Source organism: Pinus tabuliformis, chromosome 9 (assembly GCF_031772625.1).
Source record: "Pinus tabuliformis cultivar Carrire ecotype Pingquan chromosome 9, CPIR1, whole genome shotgun sequence".
Classification (NCBI taxonomy): Eukaryota; Viridiplantae; Streptophyta; class Pinopsida; order Pinales; family Pinaceae; genus Pinus; species Pinus tabuliformis.
The window spans coordinates 1975312717-1975329607 of record NC_142307.1 but is presented as its reverse complement, the minus strand read 5'-3'; the positions used below and the strand labels follow the sequence as shown (position 1 = coordinate 1975329607).

Below are 16891 nucleotides of genomic sequence, written 5' to 3'. Positions count from 1 at the left end.
GTGGAAAATCATTTTGCCAGTTTCAGTTGCTTTCGCGATATATCTTTCATGCTGAGATCTGAATTTTTAAGTCGAAACACGAAATTGATATCTGGATTAGGATTCTCGTGGTGGTTTAAAGCATTTATCTTTTTTGGATCTTTCAGTTGCTGGATATCGTTTTGATTTAGCTGATGATTAATGATTGTTGTTCACAGTTTATGTTTCTATATCATTTAACAAGTAATCATTGTAATAACAATCTCTTAAGGCACTGGTCTGTTCGATTAATCAAATCATCTTAGTGTCTATCTGAATCGTGTCTCGTGTCTCCCAACCAACTGGTCGACAGTTGGTCTCCATCATCTCACAGGGTCTACCCCCCTTAGCCGCGGGAGACAGGCTTAAACGGAGGGATCGGGGATCAGAGTGACAGCCCCCGGTCTGAGCGTTGTCGTGCCAATTCGCGCGCCAACAGGCACTACAAGAGGAATTGTCCTAAACTCAAGAAGGGCAACAAGAAAAGGAAAGAAAGAAGTGAAGCCCATGTAACTGAAAAAGTGGAAGAACTTGATGAAAAGAAAGCAAAGAAAGAAGAAGTGAGAGACCTCTATTATTAATGATCTCTCATATATTGAAGTTCATTTTCAAATAGCAGTCATGGTAGAAAGCATTGCAGTTAAAATAGGATGCATTGTAGCAGTATTGAGATGGCATCATATTAGAAGCATAAAAGGATAGTTGAAGTAGCAGTTTGCATGGTTGAAGCAAGTCATCTAGCAAGATTGGAAGATAAGAGCTCATCATACCTCATCATCATTAGAATGAAGTATTTGTAGAAAAGGATCATCAAGATCCTCCACAAGAATATTTGTTGAAAAGGTTCATCACTACTTGAAGAAGCAAATGTTACATAGACAGTCTACATTCCACTTAATGTGGGATCCATAGTTTAGAAGGATGAAGGTATGATGACAGGAAGTGCAGCATAATGGTTTGATTGAAGTATTTCCCATCTTCAAACAAGGGAAAAGGAAGTTGCTAAAGGAAGTCTAGATGACCATACGAAGAAAGAGGTATGCATACATTTGATAACTTTTTGATAGATAGACAAAGTCATGTCTTCATTTTGTTTCAAAAAAGGATGATTGAAATGCTCTATCTCATGAGCATGTTTGAAGAAAAAGACTCCCTTATGGTTGATGCATGAAGGCATAGATACAATATGCCTTGAACTCTTCTACATAATGATAGAATCAACATTATATGACCTCATGAAGAATATGAGGTAGTGGGCAACAATTGTTCCTTTAAAGAAGGAGCTATGTATAAAAAATCATGAGGAAGCAGTATGTGAAGAAGTTGAAAAGAGAGTTCGTAAGATGCATCTACATGGATAATCAACATCTGATGTAAAGAAGGATTGGTTATGACATCTCCATGAAGAAATTATGAAAACCCTGATAAGTATGATGAAGAAGGATAACCTTGGTAATAGATGTCTTGGAGATGGATTCGTATAGAAAAAGAGTGTTAATGTTGCAAAAGCAGATAACAAAGGGCCATCATAAAGAGGTAATTATATTTTGATGTTCACTTTTGGTTTTTGAAAGAAAGCATATGGTTGGATTGGAACAGGGCTACCGACAAGGGGTTGTAGAATATCACTGACAACTAGCACACATAAATTTGGATGGATGATTCTAAAAGAAACATGACTTGGAAAAGGTAGCAGTGTGAAGAATAGCCAGATGATGACAAAGAAGGTCACTTTCTAATGAAAATAAGGATGACATGACTAACATTAATTGGTTCAACGCTATGTTTCGTTGAAGGAAAGTGATGAGAAAGATGGTCGAAGCCCTATGAAAAAGTTATGTTAGAAGATGGCTCCATGATGTAGAAGTTAAAGTTTATTTATGGCATGGTGATGGAGAAAAAGGAGCCCTAAAAGCCACTGATAGTACCATGATCTCCATACAATAATAGATAGTTGTTGTTGGAAACAAGTCCCTAGTTAAGAGGGAGCTTGGGTATATTCCTTTCATGTAAAGGAATGAGCAGATCCTCCCTAGTTAAGAGGAAGAGATAGACACATCATTCTTTTCTTCACATCATGAAGAAAGAATAGAGGATAGGGTAAGCATCTGAGACCGATACTTCTTAAGGATAGAAGTAGTCTTGGGAACAGATACTCTTTGAGGATGAGGTAGGGTATCCAATAGGCAAGATTAGTCGAAGAGGAGATTCCTTGAGGATGTTTAATTCCAAGAAGGGAATGGTCCTAAAAGGACATACCTTGTGAACATCCAGATGGGGTATGTGCCTTGAGAGACAATGACAAAGGTGTCTATAAATCATTGTCTCCCAAACATTGTGCTCTAATCTAGTGGAGAGATAGAGTTGTTATTTAAGGCCTTGTTATATCAAAATGTTGGTCAATATGATGAGATGCACTGACATAAGCTGAAAAGATGGCTTATGAGATGGCTTACCAATCCAACTCTTCCTATGAGAATTCTTCAGTATGAAAATGTCCTTGTACCATTGACATCATGAATACCTCCGTAGTTAAGAGGGAGTGTTGAAATTTGTAACTAGGATTGATCTTCATAATATTTTATGTACTCTTGTTTTTATGTATTTGATGTAAAAGAAAAAGACAAACTATTATTGTTATTTTGTAAATCATGGGGTTTCATACTCAAAGTCAATTTTTTATAGGTCAAAGCACCCATTGTGTGCTTCTAGGATTTGTCATAGAGTCAAAGAAGTCGAAAGAGTCATTGTCACATGTATTAGACCCTATTAGGCATCTTGTAACTAGTCAAAAGAATTTATTTTGAGTCAAAATGTGTCAAAATCTCCCTCCAAGACCAAGTCAGCCTGCAGAAGACAAGTCGACCTTGTTTAGGGCTATTCGAGCTCCAAGGAAAGGTATAAATATAAAGCATTCGACCTCATTTGGAGGAAGCATCAATCAAGTTCGTCGAAGCATATCTAGAATATCTAAACAAGAAGCAAATGGAAGGAATATCTAAGGAAGAAGTTGAAACTCCAAAACCTTATCTCTATTCTCTCACACATGTGAATAGCAAGATAGGGTTTCTGCAGCTACAAGCAAAAAAATTCAGATCTCCATAGAAGGCCGAAAATCCGATGAAAGGAAGCATGTTTTATAGTCTATTTATCTAGAAGGAAGAAGCAAACCAAGCGAAGAAGAAAAGAGGCCAAAATTAGTCTCTTTCATCCACATGTGCGAAGTTGCAACAATTGCAGGAGGGCCGAAAAAGTGCAAACATGCATTGAAGGCCGAAAATTTGTTGGAGGGGTCGAAGTTGTGCAAATGAAGAAGATTTGACTTGGGTTGACTTTGTGAAAGAGAATCTCATCTAAAAGAAGGTTGACTTGGTCTTGGAGGGGTTTCAGTCTTGGGTCTAAAGGTCTTGGAATTCATCATTTGAAGATTCTATAAAAAGAGAAGAATTTCTTGTGGGTTTTCCTATCTAGGAGAGGTTTTGACACTAGCTAGCAGCCTACATCTTGTTTCCATTTGTTCTATTGATCTTCATGTTTTGGTAGTTGTTTGATGATAAGAACATTATAATAATCAAGAAAAGAAGAGGCTAATTATAAATACTACAAGTTGAACTAAAAGAACATGACAAGCAGTTATCAAAGTAAAGAGAAATCACCCCTAATCTAGCTTCCGTACATTTATCAACATGAATGTGTACAAGTTACCTCCTTGAGTATGGCAATGTTATCATATGACCCTATTAGGCGCTTACAACCCTAAGGGGAGGAACGATTCCTAGGCCGACACTTGCAAATGATAGGTGTATGTGAGAGATGATATGACTTGGTGATTACTTCATGAAAGGTGTCATAGTCTCATGCTAGGTTATGAAAAACCATTTCCCATGAGTGCCTTTGTATATGGAGCATTTTAGCAATGCTTGAGTTACCTTCATTGCATTTGTTTTTCCAAGCCTCCAATATTTGCCCTTTTCTTTTATTTAGATAACTTGTTTAACGAGCTTCATTGATAATGATGTAGAAATAATATAACCCCTTTTCTTACAGGCAAGTCATTGGTCCATCGGGCTTCGGGATGTTCAAAAAGAGTTCCTTTTACTTTGATAGGCGTGATAAACATGGACACTCTTAGGGACGAGTGGCTATATAAGAGGGGTGGAGCTCAAGCTGATATTGGTTTTTTTTTTCTTTTACATCCCTTGTCATTCTTTTGCATTTTAACAATTGGCTCATGCTTTTTCTTTTCTTACAGCTACATCAACCTCAAGTATATACAACCCCTTCTCATGAGACAAGGTCAAAAGTGAACCAACATGAGCGACTGACAATAATCAATCAAAAGGTTGGACAACAAATAAGGGGAATGATGACGAGTGTTGAGTATGAATAACATGGAGTGTTACTACCATCAAAGCCTCCTATTTGTGCCCCTCCTAAATAGTGAAAGAAAAGACCCCAAGAAAAGGTCACATTGAACTCGGGACACATGATAACCACCAAAGAGAATTAGGGGAACAAAAAAATAGCCAATAGCATTCTATAATCCAATTCAACCTGTGATCCATAATTGAATGCCTTAAACATTAAATGAAAGCATTTGAGTGCAAAAATGGTTAACATACCTTACAATAGATGACCCACCTTCATCAAATGAGTAGGCTAGTTGGATGAAAGCATTGACCAAAGAGTGGATAAGAGGCATCTGACGCTGGCTATCTATGGATCATGGCAAGGTTTCTAGCTGGAAAACTACATCATAGGAGACAAATTTTCTCCTCAAGGTTATCCACACATGGGTGGGTAAAAGGTACTAAGGAATCCTAGTAGTAGATGTTAGCTAGCAAACTGCATCATAAGAGAAAAAATTTCTCCTAGGAGTTATCCACACATGGATGGGTAACAAGTAGTAAGGAATCCTAGTAGCAGATATAGTTCCTTACCCTAAGTTGGGGCAATTATCACTAATTATAAGGCAATTCAATATTTGAAAATGTCCATGTTACCCACCAAAAATGGGTGAACCCATAGGAGGAATTTTTCTCTCATCATCTCTTCCAGCCAACTAGTCAGTAGCCACTAATAGCCACTACTGATCGATAATGATGTGTCGTTTATATCTTTGCCACCTACATCAGTCATATGTTTCCTCGCCCATTTGGCAAGAGCATGTGTTGGAAGGTGGGCTTCGATCAAATGGTACTTTATTCATTTTGCAATCGGGTGCTTATGCTTGTTTGTATTTGGCTATTTGACATTGGATTATGGGGTAACCTGGAAGGAAGAGGGGTTTTGACCGTGATCTTGTTCCCTCACCTTAAATGGGGGGTTAATCTTTCATCCTAGTCTAATGGGACCTCCCCTAATGGCCCAATGGGTATAGAAAGGGCACTACTTGGGCAACCCCAATTGAGAAAGTGTAGTCCCATTTCTCAATTCCATACATACCACTTTCCATCTTACATTACTGTTATCACCCCAAGAAACTCTCCTAGGTTGTATCTCAAAGATGCTCGGGAACATTACAAACTCAACAAAATGTTGGAAATGGATGAATGGAAGGTATGATGCTTGTCCAAGCCAGATAACCACTTCTACTATGCTTAACTCCAGACATGGGTGAACACCCCCAGACTACAAGGCTTTAGACCACCAATTACTCACAGTTTGAGGATTAGGTGAACATGGAGAATACTGACTACACTAGCAGATGCACAAGACCATGTGATGGTTGGCTGCAACCAGTGAAGAGGTCTGCAAATCTATTTCCTAATGCACAGATAGGATGACAGCTCTCCGGCATTAAGTAAACAGAAACCTACATAACACATTCAATGATACATACTAGACTTCAACACAGAGGTGGGATGACAGCCCCTCTAATGCTAAATATCAAGAGCACATGAATAAATGCATAACAGGCACAACCTAGAACAGAGTAGAAATGGAAAGTGAGCAATTAATAGCAAAAGAAGCTTGTATTAGCTGAAAATGAAGACCAGACATTGCAAGTATCAAAGTAGTTACAGTCTCCAGAAGTTGAACTTTACATCAAAACAACAACTATCTCCCCCTCCTCCCCCATCTGTGTGCTGGGTATATATATAGTTTCTTTACAAAGATATGCTGTTGTGCTATGCGTGGAGGGGTCATAATGGACCGCCAACCACCTTAACTCTCTGATGGAGTCTCTGCTACACTCTGCTTGCTTCAATAAATTAATTTGACATTCTCTGATGCTCTGTTGTACTCCTCGAGCAGGTGGAGTGTAATATGGAAGAAGTTCCATAACTAATAAATGCATTTAACTGCTCGAGGCTGGTCCTTTTCTTCTCGGCCACTCTGTTTCTTGAATGCGGTTGTTGGAGATGAAATGTGCCAGGTACAGGCGAACAGGTTACCTTCGTCCTTTGGATGCACGGGACAGGCTATGGGCATGGACAGAATGGCGGAGGCATGAGTCTGACGGGAACAGATATCAGCCTTCGGATCGCGCAGATGGACGGCGGAGAGCGCTTGGCGAGGAGCACCAGGAGGCGAGGCGAAAGAAAATTGTGAGCCGTTGGATCCAATGCATGGACGGCAGAGATCTCTTGGCGAGAGGAATCGGGCGGAAACAAGAGGCGGACAGTCGTGAGCCGTCGGATCTCGGGCGGAAAAGATGTGCGGAGGTTAACCGACGAGGACGGGCCAACGGGCAGTAAGCGGTATTCCCCGCACCGCTTTCAGAGGATGGCAGTAATCGTACGCGGGCTCGCGATACGAAATCAGATTTCTGGCTAATGCAGGAACATGCGGAACACCTAGAAGTGTTCTAACCCTTCCACCTTGCAACTTCAACTTTACTTTTCCGCGACCAACGATTCTAGCCTTCTTGTCATCCCCCAAAAAGACATCACCACCATCATATTTCTCATACTCGCAAAACCACTCTCTATGGGGAGTGAAGTGAAAGGATGCACCTGAGTCAATCAACCATGCCTCATTATCTACATGTGTACTTGAAGAAGCCAAGTACACATCCCCACCTTCATCTGAGGTGGTTTTCGCCTTTGCAGAAGGATCATCATCAGATCCCTTTTCTTTATCAGGAGCTTTAGATTTACAGTCCCTTCTGTAGTGCCCTTCCTTTCCGCATTTCCAACACACCACCTTTACAAGTTTTCCTGGAGATTTAGATCTCCCTCTAGATTTAGATATCCCGCTCGATAACTTATTTTTGTTTCTGTTTTGGGATCATCCTCGTACAGACAAAGCATCACCATTCTGGCTCTCCATATTTTTCCGTCTCATCTCCTCCGTCAGCAAGGATGAGACTATTTCATCAAACTGCAAGGCAGTTGTATTGCTACCTATTGCAATAACCAGACTATCCCACGAATCTGGTAGAGAACACAACTATCTTCATCTGAAATTTTAATATCAACAGATGATAACTGACTTACCACAATATTAAATGCGTTCAGATGATCTATCACTGAGTCTCCATCTTTCATCCTCAGGTTATACAGTTTTTTCCGTAGGAACAATTTATTCACCAGAAACTTAGATTGGTATAAAGTCCCTAACTTGTCCCACAAAGCCTTCGTCGTAGCTTCCCCTGATACATTCAGCAATACTGAATTTGAGACACACAATCGTATTGTGCTCTTTACCTTCCGATCCAACTTCTTCCATTCTTCATCGAACACTCCCGTTGGTTTAGTACCTGGATCTACCACGAGCCACTGATCTTTATCCACCAACAGATCCTCCATCTTGAGTTTCCATAACTCAAAACTCTGACCATTAAATTTCTCGATCTCTATCTTTCCACTGCTCGCCATCTTCTTTCACCACCAAAATCGATTTCGTAGATCTCCCACTGAACAGGGTCTACCATAGGCCCGAGCAAAACCCCTCGACAACAAAGGCATCCCCTTGAAGCCAAAACAGCTCTGATACCAAATGTAGGTTTTAACCCCATACAAAAATTACCTGCATACAAATTCTAAAACACAGAAAATAAACAATGCGAGAGCATAACACATAAAACACATATACACAGAGATTTTCCCCTGGATCCCAAAACTGGGACTACCAGATTGATTTTTTATTATGTTCCTTTCAATGTTACAATACATATTTATACATGCCGAAGCATCCAATACCATGTACCGAAAACCATCACGTCCAAAACCATGGATCGAAAACCATCACGTCCAAAACCATGTGCGAAAAATCATGCACAAAACCATAGAGTGGGGTTACCTGCACCCCTCAAACCCCCTATGACCCCCCCCCCCCCCCGCTACGCAATCGCGCAACAAAGGGGGGGCTCCACCCCGCTTCTAACCCCCTGGTTAACTACGTGGGCTAGTCGTTGAAAGAATATAACACAACCCAACATTCTTAACCCTTGGATGCACCTACAAGCCTGTGGTTCATCTCTTGTGGCCAGCTTCTGCAACCAGCTTGTTGTGGCTAGCTCCTGCGACCAACTTGCTATGGCCAGCTCCTGTAGCTAGTTTCTTGTGGCCAGTTTGCTTGGGCCTGCAGCCAACTTCCTCCTAGTTGTGGCCTCTTCTGCCTCTAGCAGATGCCTTCCTTTAAGCTACGGATCCTTTCTTTAGGCCAGCTTCCCTCCAATCTCCTCCTTTGTCTCCTTTAGCAGCCTGCGGCTAGGGGTCTCTTCTAGCCCTCTTGCTCCTCACAAGAAAAATTATCCTACATTGTTCCATGTCCCAAGCCTCTTCATTGGATTCTTATTTATTCTTGTCCATAAGTCCCTTTGGAAGCCCCCATTTTCCTTCAAGAAACCTCCAACATCAACTTCAACATTAAATTAGAATAATAAATGCTTTCCTTGGGCACAAAACCCCATCACTTTGGGTACAAAGCCCACAACTTCGGTGCAGAACCCACACACTCATACTTTGTGGGTGTTTTTCTCTCACAAGCTTAGCACCAAGGGCATGTGAGAGTATCACCTGATGCTACCCAATTTCAACACTCTCAACATCATAATGCTACTAAGTCTTTGCATTTTCATAATTGCCCACTGATATGGTTTTATATAGTCAGCATGGGACATAGGTCAACACTGACCCTAACCCTACAACTTGTAATAACCCAATGAACCCAACATTATTATTACTAATAGAATTTGCTTAAAATAAGTTATCTTGGAGCTGTTCAGGCAAATCCATCCATGTTGAATGTTATCCTTTTGGCCCTCTTGAAGACCTGTGTCAAGATTTTGGACTGCAACAAAAGTTACTGGTTTTTCATCTGTGGAGTCTTTGACTGCATTGCTGAGACTTTGTCATGCAAATTATTCTGGCCTCCTTACTTCAAGCTCCACAATTAAGAATAGTTCCTTATAAGTTTTATTGTTGCTGATATTTTCCTGCTTATTATCTGGTTTTTCTTTTTCATTGATGGATTACAATCAACATCAACTTTTTCATTTATCAAGGTGCCACAAAAGATGGAAAATGCATGAATGTAAGCACCGACGGGGAATAAACATGATGTTTGAATCTAGCTATGAAAAACAACAAGACACTACCAAGAGAATTAACTTGCTGGTTGACTTCAAGTAGGTACTCCAACAAGGGTGGAAAAACAGCTACTTATAAATGCAAGGAATATTCAAACAGGGAAAACATGATGTTTGAAGTTCGAGGGTCTCAAATTCTGAAACTAGAAGTCATATACAAGTTTGAATGGCACTTGCTCCAAGTTATCAAGGAAGAAGCTTACCTGTTAGAAAATAGGATCGTTTATAATCAGATTCAAGGACAGCTACTACATCATCTATATCAGCAACAGAAACTTCATGTGGTGTGGTTGAACCTGAAACAAAAGAACTTTATCAAGTTAAAAGTTAGACATTGTTAGATGCCTGATGATGCATAAAATGACCAAGAAGAGCATTCAATCTTAAAACATCAACAATTTGAGGAATACTGCACAGTGCAAATTACTTAGGATATTATCAAGAGATGACATGCTGGGGAAAACTTTAACATGCCTATTTTGGAGCTTCAATGTCTCAGAAAAAACCCTAACAATGTCAACCCATCATTGCAGTTCCTATAAACTAGAAGCATCATACAACATGTCAAAGATCATCCATCTCTTCAAAATCCATTTCAATAGTTGGGATTGAATTAATAATTTAATTCTGTAATCTAAAAAATATACAGACACAGACACACATACATAAGTTCATTAACATTACAAGTCACAAAACTTGTGTAAGCACAGAACAGTTGCTCAAGGTGACTTCTTTTGACCAAATTAATTGCTCCTCTTTAAATTCTTTTACAATTTACTCCTCATACAAAAATGTTTGTTACCGCTCAAACTAGCAGGGGACTTAAGGGGGGTCCCTAAAGGGCAAATGGTAGGCCAAGGGCAACAAATGGAGACTTAGCCTACTGTCACCTCTGCTAAAGATCCCTTCTATATATGGACTTTCACCAATGGGAGGAGACCCAATATGTATGGAGTCACTAATGAATGATAAGTCAATGGATATGAGTGACCCAAACCCTTTTCCAGAAAAGTTTGAAGGATGGAACTTGCTTGTTTTCTAAGCAAGGTATTAAGTATTTCTAAGGAAAGGAAGAGAGGATTTTGAGGGTTAGGTTTATGGGAATAGGCTTGTGAAGGAGTTCCCCAATGCCTAAAATCCTTGTTAGAATTAGTATCCCGGATGGTTCTTGAAGAATGATCTTTTGAACAAGTGGAACCAAACGAGGCCATGTGGACCCGGTCTAGGGTACAAGGAAGGTATGAAGCAACCAATGATATTCTTAACCTAGACAAGGTAGGGGAAAGGATCAAGGAAATAATTTCACTTGAAGATGTTGTCTTGACCCTATGAGGTACTAGCCTTGGGGATGGCAGGGCAAGTTTTGATCCCGAAGCTAGGGCTTGACTTTTCTCCCAACTCCATCGTCAGAATGACTTCAAAATTGGAGGAGATCTAGAGGAATGGCCTGCGCAAGAGACCCTAGCAGATTGAATTCTTTTGACGGCTAGCTTGTCGGGAAATTGATGCCCTTTGTACCCCAAAGTGGCTAGTCGCGGGAGGATGTGAGAAAATATGGATTTTAGTGACCACCCTTGGTAGATCAGTGCCTTAACCTTTGGGAGAATGGAGTCTATGTTGAGTAAGAGTAGGATTTCTTGGTTCCCAGTCAAGGAGGCCTCAAGATCACTTCGTTTTGCCTTCTAGGTCAAGAGGAAGCAACCTTGCAACTTTTATACTTCGATGTGCAAGAGGAATGGCTTGTCAAGGTCAAATTTTACCCCTAGGAGATTTCACTCACATTACATGGCCCATACATTGAAGGAAGGCTATTATAGAAACAAATTCCACAATATTAAGTAGTAAATGCATGCAACAAGTCAAACATGTATGACAAAAGTAAACAAAAATAACATCAAAAGTACGTACTTACATGTAATAGAGTATATCCAGCCATTCGCAATTGACAATAAAGAAGCTCCAAGAGAAAATAGACCAATATCCACACATCAAAACTTATCCATAAAGCTCCAATTTATCCTTAGAAAAAGTGCGAAAATCTCAAGAGAGATAAGAGATCCAAACCAAAGTGATGATGAGAAATGAACTCATCTCACTTGTATTTATACACAACTTAGGAGTTCGAATTAGCCTCCTTGGCCTACATAAGCCCCAAAAATAAAATAATGTGTTAATATTCTAACTTTTGGTGACAAACCCACCAAACTAGCTCATAAATGAAAAAGTAAGTCTCTCAAGAGGTCAAATAATAATATATGCATGTCGTAGGGCCCTCTAAGAGGCCTAATGAGGTCCATGGGTGCCACAATGAAGACTAAGACCCTCGAAAGCAGTGGGCAAGGGGTTAGCCCCTTGTAATTACCTTTGGTGCTCCAAATGACATGTGAGGGCACATAAGTGTCATCATGGGTCTCCAAACAAATCGAAGATGCCTGTAGGTCGCCTGCAAGGGATAGGATGATGGTGTTGGTGATATCACATCATCGTGCAAGACCTGGATCATCTGTCAAGTTTATGATGTAGATCTGGGGTCAGTTGGGCATGATGAATTAGGTGCATCCTCCTCGTCTAATAAGTGAACCAGGAGCAATCTCTGAATGGCTGTGGAGATCCATGAAGTGCAATCTGTTGTTGTGGAGGCCCATGGCTCTCAATTCTCACCCTACATGTGCCATTGTAGCCCTTTGGAGGATTTGGACCCCGTATAGGGAGACCAAACCCCAAATGGAAACCATCTGCAATCCTGCATAAGATCCAATGCGTCCCCTAGCCTTCCAGTACAACAAGTCATTAGAGAAATCAAGTAAATGAGCTTACCTAATCATGGACCACGGGTGGGGACTTCATAATGGCCTGCCCTTCCATAATGGGCTTCGACATGTGCCAATGTCTCCTAAACTCCAAATGGAGTTAACCAAGTATTTTATTAGGTGGTTTCTACCTCTAAATGGGATAATATAGTCAAAAGAATCACCACATTTTAAAATGAAAACTAACTAGCTGATACATGGACTAGATGTTGAAATTTCTAAGTCTAACACGTCAGAAATCCCTACTGCATTATCTGGTTTATTTTCTCCTACTTGTTCTTTTCATTAACAAGTTATTTATAAATATAAATACCAAAATAAACACAAATGCAGCCATAACATATATACAAATCAACAACTGAAATAACTGAGACAATCACACAAGAGACACTGTTACTTTTGGACAATCGTCCCTGGAAAAACCCAATGCGGGAAAATCGGTGTAGCAGATATGAGGCTTTTATTATTATGCAGTTTCTGAATACAACTAGGGTGCCAGAAATGGCTCACCCAACAGAGAATGCCCTTGGCAGAAGTACCTCTCCTCAGAGACAGATATTCCAGCTAATCAGTCACCGAATGATCGATCCCACAGCAACTACGGCAACTCCTTAGCTAGACAGCGAAAGTTGCTCCAAGCTTCTCCACTGCTCTGTGTCACTCTGCTAGGGACTGCGTCACCCTCTCAGCTCCAGTCTACCCCACAAAAATCTTCAGCGTTGCCTCATGGCCCTGCGTCAAGTCTACTAGCCTCTACGCAGCTACTGATGCCTTTGCGTCAGCCCTCTGGCCCTCTACGTCACCCACGCTGGCCTCCTCAGCCTCTGCGTCAATCCCAACTACCTCTGCGTTAGCCTTCCCAGGCTCTATAATGTCTCTCTGGCACTATCGCTGCCTCTCTACTATGTATTCTCGGCCTTCTGCCGAACTGCCCCTCGCTGCAAAAAATCACTAGTTCGATTCTCTCAATAAACCCCGCTCCAGAAAATCGAACTAACTGATCAATTTGGTGTTTTTCCAACTGACCCTAAAGCCTCCTCTTATACTTTCCCTGTTGAGTCTTCAACGACTGAGATTAAGTCCTAATCAACGGCTAAGATTAGATTTGGCTTGATCCTCGTCTCTTGGAACCTTCTAACCCAAAATTATATTAATACACATTAATATTTTAATTTTCCTAAGTTTATACTTAGGACCCCATTAAAAATATTAATTATTTTAATATCTCCTCATCCGGGTAGAATTTCTCCAAATGATTTCTGGGGTTTGGAGATCTCATGCGCTTTAGCCTCTCCACCAATTTTTATGGCTAAAGCACATCCGATGCTACCACAAATCAACACTATACATAGCCAAATATGTTATAAGATCAATCTCATAAATGGTAACATGAAAGAAATACAAGGAACTATCATTTCAATATAATAAATTTTCAATATATTCATGCATATGTTATAAATGCATACACAAGTGTTTACATTGCAGATAATACCATTACCAAAACGACCTCGTGATGACAAAAGCTCCAAGAACAATTGAGGCTCAATGAGATTTCATGATAGGGTGTTGACCCTGGTCTCACTGGGAGGGATGGAGATGTTGCCCACCATTTATTCTCCAAAACCTGGAGTCATGGGAGGACTGTGCGAATCACGCTCCCCTAGACGTGTGATGATGACTGGCGGATGCCCACTGGGTAATCATGTCAATATAGTCGACATTGTCACCCTTGAGGTTTATGAATGGTTAGAACAATATAGCTGACGTCATGGCATATTCAAGTAGAGGACGGATAGGATGGGAGAGGAAGAGATTAGGAAGGATACAATAATTCTATAATAGTTTGGGAGCCCGGCTGGGACAGGACTTGATTATTAAAATTGTAACCAATAAATGTTCAAAATACAAATATTAAGTGTCCTCACAATTATAAATGAAAATTCAATCAAAGAACACAATCCTTACATACCCTAAAGTAATTATCGATATACTATATAACCCTTTAACTTCGGGACGAAGTTTTCTGAAGGAGGGGTGTATGTAACACCGTATCTCGAATCACGAGTAACATAGCAATATTAGCATGCATGTGAGGCGTGCATATGATAGCTACATATGCATGCATCACATACACTGCACTAGTATATATATCAACTACTCATGAAGAATGTCTTAATATAGGATAAATGAATTAATTATCAAAGGTGCTAATTAAATATATATTAATTAAGAAATATAGTGAATATATTGAGTTTATTCATAGGTTTACCACCCCGTATATAACCCAAAATATATTTTAAATAAGCTAAATCCACAAACTTTTTTATTAAATCTTATATGTTATAAAAATAAAATAATATTTAAATCATTGTAACACTATATGACTATATACTATTTTATCAATCAAAACACTGACCATCATAGTTAAAAGTGATTTCACCGTATGTTATAAAGTCATCCGATTCAATTAAATGCAAGAAACATGATGAGGCAACCACCATTTGACAAAAAATAATATTTTTTTATAAAGACGGTGAACGAATGCGCAGAAGTGAAGGAACCTCTGCTATTTAAGAGAGGAAGAGGGGTTTGGAGAAGGTATTCGGGGGAGTATTTTCAGAGAAACAGAGGACGAATCTACAACAAAGAGCCATAGACAGAGAAAGAAAGTGAAGCCTTGATTGTTCTTCAGGATTTTGAGCATGGGGGCCAAATTACTTCAAATTTTGAAGTATTTTGGAGTTGGGTACCGAGATTGTGCCCAGTTTGGAAGGGAGGTTTTGGTCTTTTGGTAATGGGAGCAAGTTTGGAGCTACGATAGCTCGGTATTGACTTCAAACGTGAAAACCGGATATGTATCTGTGTATTAAATTGACATATTCTGTTTTAAAATATCACTGTCTGAATTTTGCGCATCGATTGTGTCCAATTTTGTCAATTTCTGAATTTGGGGTTCTACAAATATCATAATAAAATGACTTTGGGATTCAGTTCATGGTGTTCTTGTGCCATTGATCTGTGGTATGTGCTAGTTATGTGCTTTCCTTTATTGTGATAAAATTATTTAGAACTTGTTATTTCATTTGTCGGTGATAAGAACATTCTATTGGTAAAATTTGGTTTTATCTTAGGTGATCTGATTCACCATATGATCTAACAAGTCTGCTTGAGAAAATATATAGAGATTTGCAGGTACACTAGCCCTTGGGCTCCAAGTTCACAGACTTTGGGGAAGAGTCGACCTTGTTTGGGCTCTAGGAATTTTTATATGGTGTTCTTACTTCGCTAAAGGGTGTGGCCAATATTCTAACTTTCGAAAAATACATTGATCCACTGCCACTATTCCAAATTTATTTTCTCAAAAAATCTTATTTTACAAGCATTGTATATTTGTGAATATTTTGTAGAATAATTTTTTATAAATTATTTTTAACCCTGGTTTTGCAACAGTGTTTTGGGGGTTTATTTTAAATTTTGTATTTATTGGGGTTTTGGGAAAAATTTATTTGATTGCGTAGGTGAGTTTTCAAGCCATATCGATTTTGTGAGGGTTTCTAACCTCATTGAAGGAAAGCCTTGGGGTTTTGAGGTGGATCTCGGCCTAGGAAGGCAAGATCTGCCCTCTAGCTTCCCTCCAACCTCAGCAATAAAGCCAAAGAAGAAGTTGCTAGCCCTCAAGGAAGTTTTTCGTGGCATTTTTCAAGATCTGAAGCAATTTTTTATTTTTTGCAGGGGTCCGAATTATTTTTAGGCCTTATAGGCCTAGCATTAGTGTAACGACCCTCCTACAATTACAAACAGAATGTGAATATTAACATGCATATGATAACTACATATGCATAGATCACATGCACTGCACTAGTATACATACCATCTAATATTGGAAAATATTTAAATTAGGTTAATAAATCAATTATCGAAGTAAATTCCTAACTTACCATAATATAATAAATATATCAAGTGAGGCCTTAGATACATACCACCCGTATACGTATATATCTATATATATAATTAAAGGAAATAAAATATAAATTTAATTTAATTGATTTAATTAAGTAAATAAAATAACTTATTTAAATATTTAATAAAGTGAATTATTAAAAACTACGAATAAAACAATGAACACATTCATGGGACATTATATTAATTAAACAAGACAAAATAAACATAATATAGAACTTATGAAATTAAAAGGAAAATAATAAAGGTGGCAAGTACCAAAGCCATGAGTCATGTAAGATATAAATACACTTTAAAAGCAAGGGAGACAGAGAACCTAAGGCATTGTAGGTGGCAAGTAGTAAGAAGGAGCCGAGAAGATATTTCGCTGGGGCGGTGGAGAGATGAGGACGATCAAATGGAGCATATAGGGAAGTTGAGGAGGCCATAACAGGGGGAACAAGTTTTTATAGAGAGGAAGAATTCTGAACAAAGTCAATACAAAGCGAATTGGGCTTTCACTGTTCTTGAAATTTTGGGCAGGGAGGCCAAAGTACCTCGAATTTGAAGTACTTTGGAGCTAGGT

At 39.3% G+C, this 16891-nt stretch overlaps 1 protein-coding gene across 4 annotated transcripts in view; it reads right to left on the bottom strand.

Annotated features, from left to right (window-relative positions):
• LOC149156925 (uncharacterized) overlaps positions 1-16891 on the bottom strand; it is a 387270-nt gene that overhangs the window by 315545 nt on the left and 54834 nt on the right. For 3 of the 4 annotated variants that reach the window (XM_089445409.1, XM_089445413.1, XM_089445411.1), the window contains exon 3: positions 9760-9866. In XM_089445409.1, the coding sequence (XP_089301535.1) occupies positions 9760-9866 (107 nt within the window). The remainder of the gene's footprint in view (positions 1-9759; positions 9867-16891) is intronic. The other variant, XM_089445410.1, reaches the window with a different exon arrangement.